Genomic DNA, 16,080 nt, shown 5'->3' on the forward strand with positions numbered 1-16,080 from the left:
TCTTTAAACTGTGTGTGGTAATTTATACTGAGCTTAAACAACTAAATAAAATTTGAATTTTTTTTAATATTTGAGAAAAATATAAAAAGTATATAATATTGGAAAATATATATACATATAATAAATTATAAAAAGAAAATCATTTACAGAAATAAAATTTCAAGACAAACTTTTGGTCTAAATAGAAAAGTATATATATTTATTTGTATCAGCTGCTTCAAGAAAGCAAACGTATTTATAAAAATTCATAAATTAGTCCTTAATTTGCAACTAAAAACAGGAAATCTATTCAAATTTTCTTAAAATGGTTAAACATTTAACAGTTTTTGATGTATAATATGTTATTTAAAATAAAAGGAAACACGAGAATTGTCAGAGATATCCAGTGAAACACAGTACTGTATTTTCAAAAATATTACAGTAACTTAGGATTGCATGCTCTCAAACTTGCAACAGAACTTTGTTAATCATATGAAATATATGCTAATCCAGAGACTATTAAAATAGACCTGGGAATAAAATAATTCTACTTTTGTGGAAATATGTAAAGTGCTAGATTAACTTTTCAAAATTTGGGAAAGGAAAGAATTTTAAACTCTAGGATTAGGTAATATTCACTGAAGAAAGCTAATTTATCATATTTGGTGGAAGGTCAATTTTTAGCATTTAGCAGATTGAAAGGAGAACTTTACAAACTGAACTTTGTTCCAATAATAGAACATACCAGAGGAGTAGCTGTGATATGGGAATATATGTCATATATAATGGATTAGTACAAATATATTGATGTTTTAAAATGGAATTTGAAGTTATCAGCTTAAAATCTTATCCTGCACAATCATTTCAAATAAGATAGTGATCCTAAGTATATTGCCATGAGCGTGTGACTGGTTATTATGTAATTATCTTGAAGTACCCATAGTATCTCCTCAATGTCCAAATTTAAAAACATTGCTGAACAAATATATGTAGCAAAAAAAATCTGATGTAGCAAAAAAAAATTTTGATGCAAAATTCAAAAATATTTCTCTAAAATAGCAACTGAAGTCATTAATATAAGATGAGTAGAGCAATATTAAAGCAAAAATAATAAAATCTGCTTGAATCCCTGCCAAAAAGATTAAAGTATATTTTAAAAGCTAACAATAATTCAACAACTAAAGATTTTAAGAAGTACTTTTTCCTTCCTTTCATTTGATGGAGTAGTATAATCCAATCATTTTTTGCAATATGATTTTCTCACCCCCCAAAAAAAATTAATTTTTGCGATAAAATTTTTTAATTCAGTATTTTCTTGAAAAAAATATATAATGTAAAAACTAGATAAATGCATTTTTTTTTTTACATAACCAACATTTTAATTTCACTTGTCATTTTGTTGTAATAATATGTTATTCAAAATAAAAGGAAACATGAGAATTATTTGAGAGTATTGAAAACTTTTTTGAGATTATTTTGGAAACTAAAAGTGTCACATCACTTTTGTGAGACACTGTTAATTGCAAAACAGGATTTTTCTTGATCATTGTGAATATTTATTTTTGTAATTTATGAAAAGTATATTTCTTTTCAGGAAAAAATAATAAAATTGACCAAAGAAGTTGATGAATGCCTGGAACTCAATCAACAGAAGGCAGCAATGGAAGAAGCAAGACGACAAAATGCTATTCATAATCGTTTGAAAGCAAAAGGAGACTCACTAATAAAATAATTATGAATTTAGAAAAAAATTTCAAAATTCTTCTATGTACTACTTTTGTTTTTCTTAGATTATTATTAAATAAAAATGTTTAAATAAAACTTGAAGGCCTTTTTTTTATGTAGACATCAAATGATACATCAGTCACTTTTTTTTTTTTTTTTTTTTTTTTTTTTTTTTGTTTAATGCATAAATTTCATTAAAACTGGATATATTAAATTTTATATTACATAAAAAAATGCATTTAACATGAGGATTTTCAAAATTTCAAACTCTTTTTTTTTTAATTGAATTAATGCTAATGTTGTGTGGCACATAAATGTATTTTAGATGAAATATTGTGGAAAGATTTTATACTGAAATTAATATATATATATATATATATTATTATTATTATTATTATTTAAGTTCATGAAACCTTTTGTCTTGCATTGCAAATTCCTATGTAAACCTGTTAATTCCTGATAGTTTGTATTACTTTTGGGGTTGTTTGTATTATTATTAGGGGATAAAAGAGGAGAAAATCCTTTTTAAGAGAATATCATATCAAAGCATAAGAAATATCTAATAACATACTAGTCTTATTAAAAACTATTATATCCATAAATGGTTACACCCATAAAACAATGAAAACCCATAAAAAGTAATAACAGTGATAACTTAAAACCTAGAGTTCTGTTCTCGTGATTGCTTAAAACCTAGAGTTCTGTTCTGTGCGTTTGAATACACTGTGCCAAGTTTTCATTCTTTGTCTCACATATATCATAAATATGGGCTGTTTGCCATAAGACATCCGCCATAAAAAGCGTTCCTTATTTTGGCAGATAGCTCTACTATGCTTCACGCATATTGAAAAAAAAAAAAAAAACTATTAAGAAGTTTTCTTTTGAAGATTACAAATTTATCTTTTCAAATGCATTGAGCCTTTAAATATAATCAATGCTTGTTTGACTGTTGTTTAAGACTTAATTTTGTCTATTTTAAATGCTGGATATGCATACTTATTGTACTTAGGATGATGCTACTTTGAATAAAATGGAGAACACTTTCTTTAAAAGATAGAGCTTTAAAAAAAAATTCCAGTTTATTTCATTCAGTACTTACTGCATTTAAGTTGTCTTTTATATATTGAATTTGTTGTATAAAGTCAAATGAAAACACCTCAACATTTATTTTTGTGAAACTTATATATTATTATATTTAGTTTTAAATTAGTGATTTGTCTCCTATTGAAACTAAAAATGGGAAGAGATAACAGAAATAATACAGGGGTGTAAAAGAAATACAAATTCTTTAAAACTTTATAGAAATAGAGAGTGCTAATAATACAGCTGAAATATTTATATCGTTATAAGAATATGCCTTGAAGTTGAAGTTTACATGGCTAATTTGCAAATGTTCTATATGTGATCCTTTTGTAACATAACTAAATTTAAAGCTATAGTCATGTTCTTCTCAAACACTATATCAATAAATCACAGCAGCTTGAGACAATGTTCATGTCCATGTCAATAGTCACAGCAGATGATGCATTGTTTAAGATCATCCAGACTTTATTGGACTTATTACTAAAAATTTAGTCCTTGTCTAATGTATTCTCACAACAAGTAATCATACAGTGTTACATCAGAATTTTTTGATAACCAACATCCATCAATCATGATGAATGCTCAATCTAATGCTGAAGCAGATTTTTGCTCATACCATGTTCTAAAATGATGCTTTAGAACAGTAACAAATTTGCTTTTGCATATTTGATCACACAGAAAGCTCTTTCTATCTGATTAGTGATCATATTGATTAACTGATATCAAGCACGCTCTCCTGTTTCTGATTTCATGAAAACAAATGAAAGGAGGAGATCATAAACTTGAAAATTTTTTCAGTGATACAACACTGCTTTCTGATAAAAACAAACTTTTTATGATTTAAAAGCATTAGTTCTGTCTTTCTTTTGAAAAAAATTTATTTTACCATGATGTGTTTCAAAAAAATGTAAGAGATTTTTATCTTTATTAGATAAAATGATTACTTTATTAGATTAAACCTGCACTGGCAAAACAGAAACGTACCGTAATATATTTTACAACACACAAGTACACTGCACACCAAAAAAAAAAAATGTGACAGTTCTATATCTACTGGGCTGGTTGACAAAATTCAAATTGTGTTTTCCATATCTCGAAAGCACGGCTTAGGATTATATTAGATTTATATATAGCATTGTTCTAGCATAGGTATTTTGACAGAAAATTAAACTTTTTCTGAAATTACATATAAATGTTTTTCTATATTTCAATTCTACAACTCAAATTATGCCTAGATATTGAATTTTGTAAAATTTGGTGCGAAACTTACGGAGAAATTCAAAAATTTATCTTGCCGCAATTTTTCCAGTTTGCGCCAAGAATGATTCACTTGACTAACTTCTTAATATATGGCAAATAATTTTTCTTTCCCTTCCATTATGCCAGAGCGGGGAAAAAACCACCTCATTCTTACCTTTTTACATTGTACATGAGCGGAAAAAAAGTCACACGTTCTTACTTTCAAATACACTCTTTTGCAAAAAAATTGAAGCACCATGAAGGAAGCGGTTATTTTTGATGAAATTGAATATGTGTATAGCTCATACACAGATAATAAAATGGTTAAAAAATCAAGGTCATAGTATCTGTTCACGGCTCACAATCACCCATTCAATGTTCAAATTAGTAGTTGGTTGAACTGCTCCTGCGGCAATGCATGCATGAGTTTGTCTAGGAAAGGAGTGGTAGAGATTCCTAATATCATCGTGCAACACATTCTGCCAGGCATTCATCGATTGTCGCTCCAGATCTGCGATATTTTGTGGTGCCCGAATCTGCCGGCCTGCCATGCCCTAGACATGCTCGATTGGTGAAAAGTCTGGTGACCTTGCTGGCCAAGGAAGAGTATCAACCACATGGAGACAGTCCAGAGATATGCAAGCGATATGTGTCCTGTCGTTATCTTCTTGGAAAATGACCCCCAGGATGATGTGCCATGAAGGGTAATGCAACTGGCCACAGGATGGTATCAACATATTGTTACGTTTTTTCTTTCTGACACCAGTTGCTATGTTATTTTCTTCCCTCACGTTCGTACAGGGTTCATGTGGATTTGGAGTGAATAACGACGACACTTGATGAAGTATCAAAACACACTCTATTTAACCAATACTGATCAGGACAGCTCCAAAGTCACATTTTACAGTCGTCGAAGATCTATCACAAACACGCTGACACAATCAGCGACACAGCCTTCAGGTTAACAGGCTATAACTGTGGAGACAGCTTCACTGCAAAGCACCTGAGTCTGCTTTTCAGAGTACAGCTCCTGGCTCTGCTTAGTCGTTCTCGGAACTCCACGTACTCTCAAGACTCTCCATGCTATACCTCGCTTCAGTTGTTGTACATCAGCTTCTTCTATCTCAGCATCACATGAACTTTCAGATGTTTCAATACTTGCTAACTGCGGCTTCGTAACTTCACTATCAGTTTTGACGAACTTAACAGTCGCATTTTCATTTTTCACTTCAGGGACTTGAGAATCAAAAGCTTCTTTCCTGTCTTTTATTTCTTCATGTTTTCGTTCTTTTTCGTTAATCCCGTTAGATATTTCATCCTTAATTTCTTGATCTTTCTCAGACAATTCATCAGCTACTTCTTTCTTTTCTTCATCCTTTGATTCTTCAGATGCTACTTCTCTCATTTCCACGTAGTCTTTTATGCCTCCAGTTTCTTCTGTAAGCTCCACTTTCAGCTGTTGGAGTTGCTCTCGCACATTTTCTTGGCCGCCATTTATCTCTTCTCGTCGGCCTTTCTTGTCTTCTAGGTCTGGCTTTGATCTCAGCTGTCATCTCTTTATATCCAGCTTTTATCTCATCATATCCAGCTTTTATCTCAGCACATCCGACATTTATCTCACCATATCCGGCTTCCATCTTTTCTTGGAATTCAGCAAAGGCAGTCACGAGCTGTCTTAATAGATCTTCCATTGGTCTTGTCACTGGCATTCACCCTCAAATCCCACTTCTGACACCAGTTCGTGAGAATTTGGACTGAATAATGACAATACTACTTGATGAAGTATTGAAACACGCTTTATTTACCAATATTAATCAGGACAGCTCCAAAACGCTTTTACAGTCGTCGAAGATCTACTATAAACACGCTGGCACGATCAGCGACATAGCCTTCAGATTATCAGGCTATCACGTTGAAAACAGCTTCACTGCAAAGCAGCAGAGTACAACTCCCGACTCTGCTTGGTCGTTCTTGGAATTCCACATACTCTCGATACTCTCAACGCTACAATTCACGATGCACTCGATGACACACAGAGCACAGCTCCCGACTCTTCATTTCAGCCGTTCCCGGAATTCAACGTGCTCTCTCGACGATGCGCTAACCGCGATGCACTAAGAGACTCCTTTGGTGCACTCGCTGCCTGGCTGTCAACTCGATCGACTCTGCAGGAATTGACTTGCTAGACGAGACACCAACTCGATACTATCTATCTCGCACTCTCGAAGACACTCACTATCAGCTCGCTAGACGAGGCACACACACTAACTGACTGCGGACCAGCATGGTTTATGTAGCTTTTGGCTTGTGTTCGAGAACATTCTGAGCTAAACCGGTAAAAATTCATTCCAGGAGGTTTTCCATGTGTCTATGGCATATCGCCAATTTTGTCGCCAAATGTGGCAACCCTAAAACTGCTTTGCGGAGAAGCTATCCCACCGCGCCTGGACATTTCGTAACAATATCATTGAGCTGTTAAAGATATACGGAAGATGACTAAAGATGACCTGCTGTCACAGAAAATAGCACTCCACACCATTACACCAGGGATTATGGTTGTATGGCTTTGTAAAACAAAAGCTGATTGGGACCGCTGGCCCCATCCTCTACAGACATGAACACGGTGGTCATCTGCTTCAAGAGTGAAGCGGGATTCAACGCTGAACACTGTACAATGCCAGTCTGATGGCAGCCATGATGATCGGCTGCGACACCACTCCAGATGACTCCGCCGATGTTGTGGGGTCAAAGGCAAATATCTTAAAGGCGTCTGTGAGCGTAACTCCGCCTCAGGCAAGCGCCGTGAGATGGTGGACGGTACCACGGGAGGTATAGATGTGGCTGTAGTGCATTGAATAGTCAACAATGATATCATTGGGGTGGTTTGAGCCTGGTGAACAATCATCCTGTCTTGCCTCGCATTTGTGCTCCTTGGCTTTCCAGAGCCTTCGTTTCGTCGGCAATTTCCTTGTAGCAACCATTGCTGCTAACATCTTTGCACAGCGGTGTCTGTACGCTGTAGGTAATGGCCTATTGCTCGGTATAACCACCCAGCTTCACGCAACCCTAGAATGCAACCATGTTTGAAGTCGTTTAGTTGTCTGTGAGGTCTTTGATATCGTCGTAATGGCATCTTTAGTTGCTTCTTTGCAGAATTACAATGGCAGCAACAAAAAAGATAAATTTTCCACCCGTTACTGGTTTTATACTTTGCGAATAACACGCCATTATCTCAATTCCTGTTCATTTGCCTTGAAACTTTAAACATTTGCACATTCGATCAAGATGCTTTTGCTTACCAAATTTCATCACGAATGCAAAAGTCCTTCTTGGTGCTTTGATTTTTTTGCAAAAGCGTGTAAATCTAGCAATGTGTCAAAACGACATTTGATGTTTTATCGGTTTCAACAAATATGCCAAATTTCAAAATGCGCCAATATATAAATTCAAATATATCTTCGGAAATTTTGAATAAAAAACTGCAATTTTTTTGCAGGTATGCTTAGAAATACGTCTGCTTTAAGATGATGGTAAAAATTTTATAGATTTTAATTCAAATTTTTTTTGAAAAATTTATAAAAATTATTTTAAAATACAAATATTAAAAATGAATCATAAAAAATGAGTGAATTTTATATGGAATGAACCTGAATTTTGAAATGTGAAATGAAGAATCAAGTAAGTTTAATAGAAAGAAGAGAGATTAATAAATATATACCAAACTCAATTAACACTGAGGAGTTAAAATTTTAAGAGCTGATTTTTTAAAAAATACTCATGTGATTTTTACAAAACTTGGTAGTTTGGTGTAATTTGAGTTGTGGAATCGATATATGGAAAAAAATTGGTATGTTATTTTAGAAAAAGTCCGATTTTCTGTTAAAATACCTATATTATAACAATGCTATATACAGATCTAATACATATCCTAAGTTGCACTTTCAAGACATGAAAAATGCAAGTTGAATTTCATCAATCGGAGATATATAACTGTCCTTTTTTTTTTTTTTTTTTTTTTTTTTTTTTTTTCTTTTTTGCGCAGTGTACATTTTAGATTTTTAAAATATTGACACTTTTCTTTCAAACAATAAAAGGATTTTCACTAGCACAGCTGAGGGGGCTAAAAAAATAGTTCAGATAGTTTTGTTAACTCTCATATTTTCTTTATGAAACTAGAAAGGCTTCTTTACTGTCAAGCAGTGGCGTAGCTAGGGTGGGGCAAGGAGGCGCAGCATCCAAGGGGCGCCAAATTCATGCTACGAAATTTTTTAATGAAACGTTTTATATTCTTGGCACATAGAAAGGGGCGCAAATTCTTCAATTGTCCCCGGGCATTGGAAACTCTAGCTACGCCCCTGCTGTCAAGTGTTCTTTATTTCAGAGTCAGTTTTACACAATATAAACAAAATTTACGAATGTATGCACAAAAGGTTATTTATGTACAAACAAATCATCTGTAATGCTTTTTCTTACATTATATAACATTGTTATAATAATTGGTCTGGTCCTTGTATGGTATCTATAGTGTCTCACAAAAATGATTGGGCGCAACAATATTTTTACTTTTTTAAGGGGTAATAGGAGAATTGATTTGCAATAAACTAATAAAGAATATTTTCCTTTTGAATACATATTTTCTATCTCTTTGTACTAAATAAATTTGAAAAAATGAAATAGTAAATTTAAAAATTAGCATTTTAGACTGAAGTGGAAGAAAAACATACTACACAATTAATCAGACATTTTCATAATTTCTAATCAAAATCATTTGCAATAAATAAAGAATAAAATTTTATGGAATTAGTTTGGATAAAGAAGCTCTGCAAAACTCCAAAACTTGTTTGCTTTTATAATTCGAATTTTCTTTTTAGAAGATATTTGTTATTGTAATGTTTTCTTGCAATGGCTCAGTCACGAAAGGGAACATCGTTAGAAACCGCAGATTAGTTATTAATTTGCATCAAAAGAAAGGGAAACCTATTAGAAAAATTGCCTATTTAACTTAAGTGATTCTACAGTTTTGGGTACCATAAGATACAAAATCGTTTTCAAAACAAAAGACCTTGAAAACCATCTAAGTTAACTCATGAAATGAAACACTTTATTCTAAGGAATATTAAAAAGAATACAAGACTGAGTGCTCCTAAACTTGTTGCGAAACTTCGTAAATTATATGGAAACTGTAAGAAGAGTAATGTGATCTGCAAGATGTCATAAGCGGCACACAAAAAATTTTGGTAAGAGTAGACTTTAAGGTATCCTTTGTATTATGGCGAAGTTGTTGTTTCATTTATAGCCAAGTTGTTTCATTTATGGTAGCCTGAGTACTTGAATGTTATGGAAACCCTATTGTGACATGATCGGGTGCATGATTCTGAGAAATTTTGAATCATGGGATGTTTTGTAAGCGCTTTTGTGGTGTGTGTTGGTTTTATTGTTTAGACGGTAGAATGGCTGAATATAGTAAGATTAATTTGAAGTTTCTGTACGATTTGGAACGAAAGGGAAAAGAGCATTAATTGACTGGTGTGTAAATGAAGGTTTACTTATCCATTATAAGTATCCTGTATGTAGGAAGGATATGAGTCTAGTCGAACAAAAAAACCATTTAGATGGATTTGAATGGGTTTGTAGGAAGAAAGGTTCAGATGTGGCGACGCCGATATATGGATTCAAGTTCAGATAATTTAAGAAGTTTTTGGATGCTGTTAAGGAATTTTGTGTGCCACAGACTAAAGACGAAGGAACTTTTAAATAAGGTAAGTGGATATTTGCTTTTTCTAGTGCTTAAATGTATAACATGTTTTTCCTTTTTTATGTTAGTTTATTGTTTGGTTTAAAATGTAGTTTATTGAGATTATGTATTTTTCGTTTGCCTGTATTGTAGAAATGGATGCTCTTTTGACTTTTTAAGTGAAAATATATCGATGTGTACATCGATAAAGTAAAGGAAGTGCACAATGCAAGTTTGTGCAATTCTGAGATTTTTTTTAAGTGAAAATAGGTCGACGTGTACATGGATAAAGTAAAGGGATTGCGCAATGCCATTTTTATGCAATTTGGGGATTCTTTTTTTAAGTGAAAATAGGTCGATGTGAACATGGATACCGAGTTTGTGCAATTCTTTGTCTTGTTATTTTGGCTTTGTGTAGTAGCGATTTTTGGTGCAAAAATCGCCGTTATGCAAGCCAAAATAATAAGTCAAAGACTTGCACAAACTCGGTATCCATGCACCACCAAAAATCGCCAAGTTTCGCCAAGGGGGTACCCTAAAATATACTTTTACCAAAATTTTATATCAGTAAAAAAAAAAGAAAACTTTGCCTTGCTTTCACAAAAATCGATGAAACAAAGGATACCCGATTACTGGAAAAAAGGTGCTGTTTGCTGATGAAAGCAAATTTAACATCTTCAGCTCAGATGGACGAGTATTGGTATGGAGAAAACCAAAAGAGTAGTTTTGGAAGCAAACTTAGTAGCAATTGTGGGATTGGGATTATTTAATTATGGCAAAGCACATGAAGGCTATCTGCCTAAGGGGAGGGATGCCTCCGTGGAGGACTTTCTAAGAGGAACTGGTTCATATACACGTTACACATGGGAAAACCATGAAAACGCCCATGCAGCCAGCCCGTTCGCGGGATTCGAACCTCGAACCGAACTACCAGTGTTCAGCGTTTTCACCGCTCGGCCGCTGGTGGGCTTAGTAGCAAGTGTACATGGTGGAGGAGGAGTTGTGGTATTGGTATCAATGGCATATTCAAGTGTTGGTAACATAGAGTTTGTAGATGGTATAATGGATCAGTAATAAATACTTTGACATCTTGAAGTGAAATTTGGCATTGTCAGCACAAAATTTTAATATACAAAATAGTTTTAAATTCTACCAGGACAATGATCTAAAGCATACTGCACACAGTGTCAGACTCTACTTGTTATATAAGTGTCCAGAAGTAATTATGGTACCACCGCAATCGCCAGATCTTAATCTTGCTGAATATATTTGGCAGGAACTAGAATCAAGAATTCAAAAACAGAGCATATCTTTATGACAGCAACTGAAAGCAGTGATTCAAGAGGAGTGGCATAATGTAATTCTAGAAATAACAAAACAACAACCAAAAAAAAACTTGCAGAGTCAATGCTCAAAAGATTAAATGAAGTGAACAAGTGTAAAGGCAAAATTAAAATAAAAGCCTTTCTTTTTGTTTTAATTTAGTTTTTGTGTTCATTAAAGATTACAAAAAATCAAAGTGCCAATCATTCTTGTGAGCCAATGTAAGTCTGTTAGGAATTCATCCTTTAGTGCTTCTGTGGTATACTGAAACTTTAATAAATATAAATGTAAATAATAAAAAAGGTGTGATCTGCAAGATGTCATAAGATATTTTCAATTAACAATAGATCTCATATACATATTTTCAATTAACAATAGATCTCATATACATATTTTCAATTAACAATAGATTCATATAATATTACTAATATACATCTTACCAAAAATCATCAATCAGGTAAAAATATATTAAAACTATTCCTGTCAAAATATAATTTTATAAAAACATGACTTTCAGTGGAGAAAATGAGCATTTATACACTAAATGTATTATCTCAGATAACTTTTAAAACAACATTTGTTCAGAATTGGTATGAATACTTTAAACAATATCTTCAGATTAAAATTTAAGCATACAGTTAAAATACTTTTTGAAAAGAGAAAATGTATGATTAAAGAGCCTGAAAATCTTTTCAAGAATCTGCAAGATCATGTGTTGTTTAAAAAATAAGAACACAATCAAGTGGATATTTCACAGAAATCTTATGAATGAAAACTGTAAATACAGTAAAACATGGTGGATTTATATAGTTTAGTAACAAAATATAAAACTAGAATTAAGAGTTCAGAAAACTACATCTTGAGGGACTAAAATATTTCAACTGTCAACCTTTCAACCTTCATTTCAGCTGTCAGTTCAATGCAAAAGAAGACTGCAAAAAAATACAAAATGTGTTTGAATGTATTTTACAAACTCAATATAATAATTTACGGATTATTAATTGCAAAATATATGTAATTTATTTTTTATTATTTTTAATTTACATCAACTTCCTATTTAAATAAAATACGAATGTCTGTGTTCTATGGATGACTTATATGCAAATTTTGAACGTACCAAAATATTATTCATAAGTTAAGAAATGTGAGTCAGTTCTTGTTTAAAATTTAACTTGTTTCTTTTAAATTTAACATTAACAGAATTAATTTCTCATAAAATTGGTAACCGTCGTTAATAGATATTCAAATAGTAAGCACTTGTGAAAGCATCTATCGAAGTAGTCTCACGCATGCTCTCGACTAGAATTTTCTGGATTTTTCATCCGTCTCATAGCAACGGTTTACCGCGAACGTTCTAGTCCTTTCGACACTGGGTTGCGAGAATATAAGAGGCAGCAAAGAATAGCGCAACAGAGACATTGATCCAGTGTATCCGCGAAATTTCAGGTATAACTGCGCTCTGAAAGTGTGTGAACTGTACACGTTTAATATTTACTTAGAGAAATCCGTGTATTCCTGAAGCTTCAGAACTATGGCACTTGCTACATTGTTTGATGATTTTCCGATTTTGGGATGGAATAACAACAGACCGCGTCGAACCAGGCCGTTATTAAATCAGTTATTGGATTCATTGGAAGATCGTATGGATCGTAAAGTTGGCCAAGTATTTCGCCAGTTGCCTGCGATTTTGCTGGAACTTGAAGATGACTACGAACATCAACCGCAAAGTAAGAAAAGGAAAGTGAGATCTGGAGCGTTGTCCGAATACGAACCGAAATCGAAAGTTATGGTATCAACCAAGGACAATAAGTTTCAAGTTAGTGTGGATACCTCGAATTACCAGCCAGATGAAATAAGTGTGAAAATAGTGAATGACAAAATTGCGATATCGGCTAAGCACGAATCTAAAGGAAATGATGTGTATGAGTATCACGAAATGTATCGCTGTTTCGACCTTCCAAGTGGTGTGGAACCGAGTGCCGTTACTTCTCGTTTGAGTGCTAGTGGACAGTTGACTGTAGAAGCCCCGTTGAAGACTAAGGAAAGCTTGGTCGAGCGAACTGTTCCTGTTGAAATTCAAAACAAAGAGCAGCAGACCGTTGATATTACCAAAACGCCAACCAAAGATCAGAGTTCAGAAACTAAGTAAGGACTGTTCAGAGACTTTTTTCCAATTTCATTTAATGTCACTTGTTTTCTGTAATAGTAATTGATCGTCTTGATTTATTATGGCATTTCATTATGTATATCCATTTTGTATATTTTAAGTTACTGTAACACTTTGCATTTTTGTAATAAAAAGTGTGAATACATTATATCGCGTAATTTTGCTTTCGATTGTAATGATGATGTGCAGTGAATATGTCATGTAGTTTTTTAGGGTTTAAAATTAGTAAGCATTGATTTTGAAATATGAAAGTACAGGCTCAGAGTGATGTTACTGGTTGCAAATAATATATTTGTAGAGAATGCCAATAATAATACAATATTGTTTTAGTACAACACATTGAGGATGTGATTAAAAAATTGGTGATACTTATTAATATGATGAATAAAGAATTTAATTAGCAATATAATTGAGGGTACCATTAGCATTGAAATTACATTGAAGATAAGTGGTTGGCAATATTATTATACATATAAAGAGAAGATATTCACTGAAGTAAGTTGCAGGTTGAATTGATAGAGTAGGATTAGCATGAGGAAGGAAGTTGATCATTTCATCAATAATTGATTGATTCGGTTAAGTTTGATAATTAACATTTGGTTTACAGAAAAGTGCTTAACTAAATAATGTGTTGACAGCATATATGTCAGAAATTTTCAGAAAAAGGTGTAATAATCATAAAATGCTTAGCTACTTACAGGAGCTGATGTTTTCCATAAAGCTCAATTTGTATGTGAAATTTTTATTTTGGTTTATTTGGATGTTTGTAGTTAGGTACTGATATTTTGCATCTATTGCTTTTTTTTTTAAACTTTTAAGAAAAAAATGAGAACTTGTAATTCTGTATATTTCCTTGGTGTGGTTTTCTGAATCAAAACTATTAAGTTGGTAAGTTGGTTTTAAGTGTTAAAATAATTTAAGAAAATGTTACATATTATACCTGTTGAAGGCAGCAGAGGAAAAAAAAAGTTACGAAAATTTTAAGTTATATTTAAAGAAACATGGATATATGCCTTTTGATACATTTGGCACATTGAGGTGGAAATAAAGTTACATACAAGAAGATTACATAATCTAATAATACAAGGTCTTGAGATCCTGATGAAAAAGTGACTGGGATGTGTTTGTTTCCTTGAAAGCGATTAATAGCATTTTCGTCACATTAAAAATTTTGTTTCTTTAATAGCAAAAAATAGTAATGAAAACATAAGCTGAAGTAGTCCAAGAAAAATAGGAGATGTGTCATGTTAGATAATTGAATTTCTAACCAAATTATGATTTTTTTGTAGATTATGAATTTATCTTTTACAAAATTGAAAGTGAAGTTGGCTAAAGTGCAGAATCGCCCGCTTCTTTGTTTGGCACTTTTTACAAGAGTAAGAAGACTTGGATTTTTGTCAATTTTCTTTGACTTTTTAAGTAAAAATAGGTCGATGTGTGCATGGATACCGAGGATGTGCAATTCTTAAAAACGCTTCAAGCAGTGGGCTATTCTGTACTTTCCCCATTATCTTTTAGAAAGAACGCTCAATTTCAAAATGTCATGAAATGCTGGAATCTTTATTCTTAGGTAGATAAATGTATTTTTAACAGTATTTATGATTGAAATTTTGCCTTTTAATTGTAAGTTAATGTATATAGTTGATATCATTTAGTAGTGATATAGCAAATATATTAACCTTTTACGGGGCAGTGTTCCCAGTTGGAAATATAAAAGTGAAAATGTATATAAATTTTTTGTTCATATTGGCTTGAAGGAATTATTTATAAATGAAAGATGGTTTACTCTGATATAGGTGTACAGAAAATTGGCCTTTTTTCCCCTGTTATTTTTTATAGGGCAGAATTTAAAATTCAATATCCAATCAGTCTTAAAATCCACAGATATAATTAGCTAAAAGTCAGGGTATATGTTGGCACGATTATGTGTCTTGCGATGGTTTTTTGGCACAATGTTGTTTGTATGGCAACCCTTTTGACGTTGAAGCTTTTTTTTTTTTTTTGGGAGTAATTGGTTTGGTGCATGTTTTGAAATGCCTTATGTTGTAATGAAAGACATGGCAAAATTTCAGTCGCGCATTTTGGATTGAATGCAAGATAAAATTACGATGCTGGAGTTGTTCACAGGTGTGTTTATGCGAATATTATTCATAAATGTATGCTGGATTTAGTATGCTATGTGCTTCTGAAGATAAGGGTGGAAGAATAAAGTGGCGGAAATTGATAAGTTTTGGCTGGTGTTTGAAATTGATATTCCTGGTGCTTGAAGAAGCATTCACAATGGTAAGTGCATTTTATTTTATTGTTCTTATTTTGTAGAATGTTATGTTCATGCTGGTTTTGCTATGAATTTCTGCTGTTGTTTTTTTGAATTGTTTGTTATTTTAGTTTATTTTGTTCATTTGTGCGCAATGAACTAACCAAGGGTGTGTATAAGAATAGTTCCAAATTTTGTATATTTTCTCAGGATGGAAAAATCTGAAAGGGAAATCTGCTTGGTGTTGTCAATAATATTGTCAGTTGTTACTAACCTGCTTCAGTTAAGAAATCTATTTTTGATAATTGTTTTATGATTTCATGAAGAAACATGCATAAAGATCAAAACATAAGTTATGGGTGCTATTCAAACATAATTTTATATAAAAACATAAAAGTATGCAATAATAAACATATGTCCAAAAGCATTGAATCCAAAACTTCCTTCCCTGATCACTTCTAAAGACAAACAAAAAGGTACATATGCTTACCATTGTGATGGATCACTATGGGCTAAAGTGCAGAGTCACCCACTTATTTGTTTGGCACTTTTTACTAGAGTAAGAAGAATTGG

General features: G+C 32.6%; 3 protein-coding genes across 3 annotated transcripts in view; 2 read left to right on the forward strand and 1 right to left on the reverse strand.

Moving 5' to 3' along the window:
* mRpL52 (mitochondrial ribosomal protein L52) overlaps positions 1–1,800 on the forward strand; it is a 52,972-nt gene extending 51,172 nt beyond the window's left edge. Inside the window, exon 5 of the mRNA XM_035350905.2 lies at positions 1,574–1,800. Within this exon, the coding sequence (XP_035206796.1) occupies positions 1,574–1,711 (138 nt within the window). The 3' untranslated portion in view covers positions 1,712–1,800. The remainder of the gene's footprint in view (positions 1–1,573) is intronic.
* Positions 1,648–12,338, reverse strand: LOC146998643 (uncharacterized). Its single transcript, XM_085811429.1, has 2 exons — positions 12,201–12,338; positions 1,648–12,015 (listed from the first exon to the last, which is right to left on the reverse strand). The coding sequence occupies exon 2, from the start codon at positions 5,429–5,431 to the stop codon at positions 4,988–4,990; it is 444 nt and encodes a 147-aa protein (XP_085667555.1). The 5' UTR covers positions 5,432–12,015; positions 12,201–12,338; the 3' UTR covers positions 1,648–4,987.
* Positions 12,339–12,465: 127 nt separating this feature from the next.
* On the forward strand, positions 12,466–13,398 carry LOC118181701 (uncharacterized). Its single transcript, XM_035350893.2, has one exon. It carries the CDS (start codon positions 12,615–12,617, stop codon positions 13,230–13,232), a length of 618 nt encoding a protein of 205 aa, XP_035206784.2. The 5' UTR covers positions 12,466–12,614; the 3' UTR covers positions 13,233–13,398.
* The last annotated feature ends 2,682 nt before the right edge of the window (positions 13,399–16,080 follow it).

This window comes from Stegodyphus dumicola, chromosome 2 (assembly GCF_044657685.1).
Source record: "Stegodyphus dumicola isolate Sdum_Otavi_A_Nest chromosome 2, ASM4465768v1".
Lineage (NCBI taxonomy): Eukaryota > Metazoa > Arthropoda > Arachnida > Araneae > Eresidae > Stegodyphus > Stegodyphus dumicola.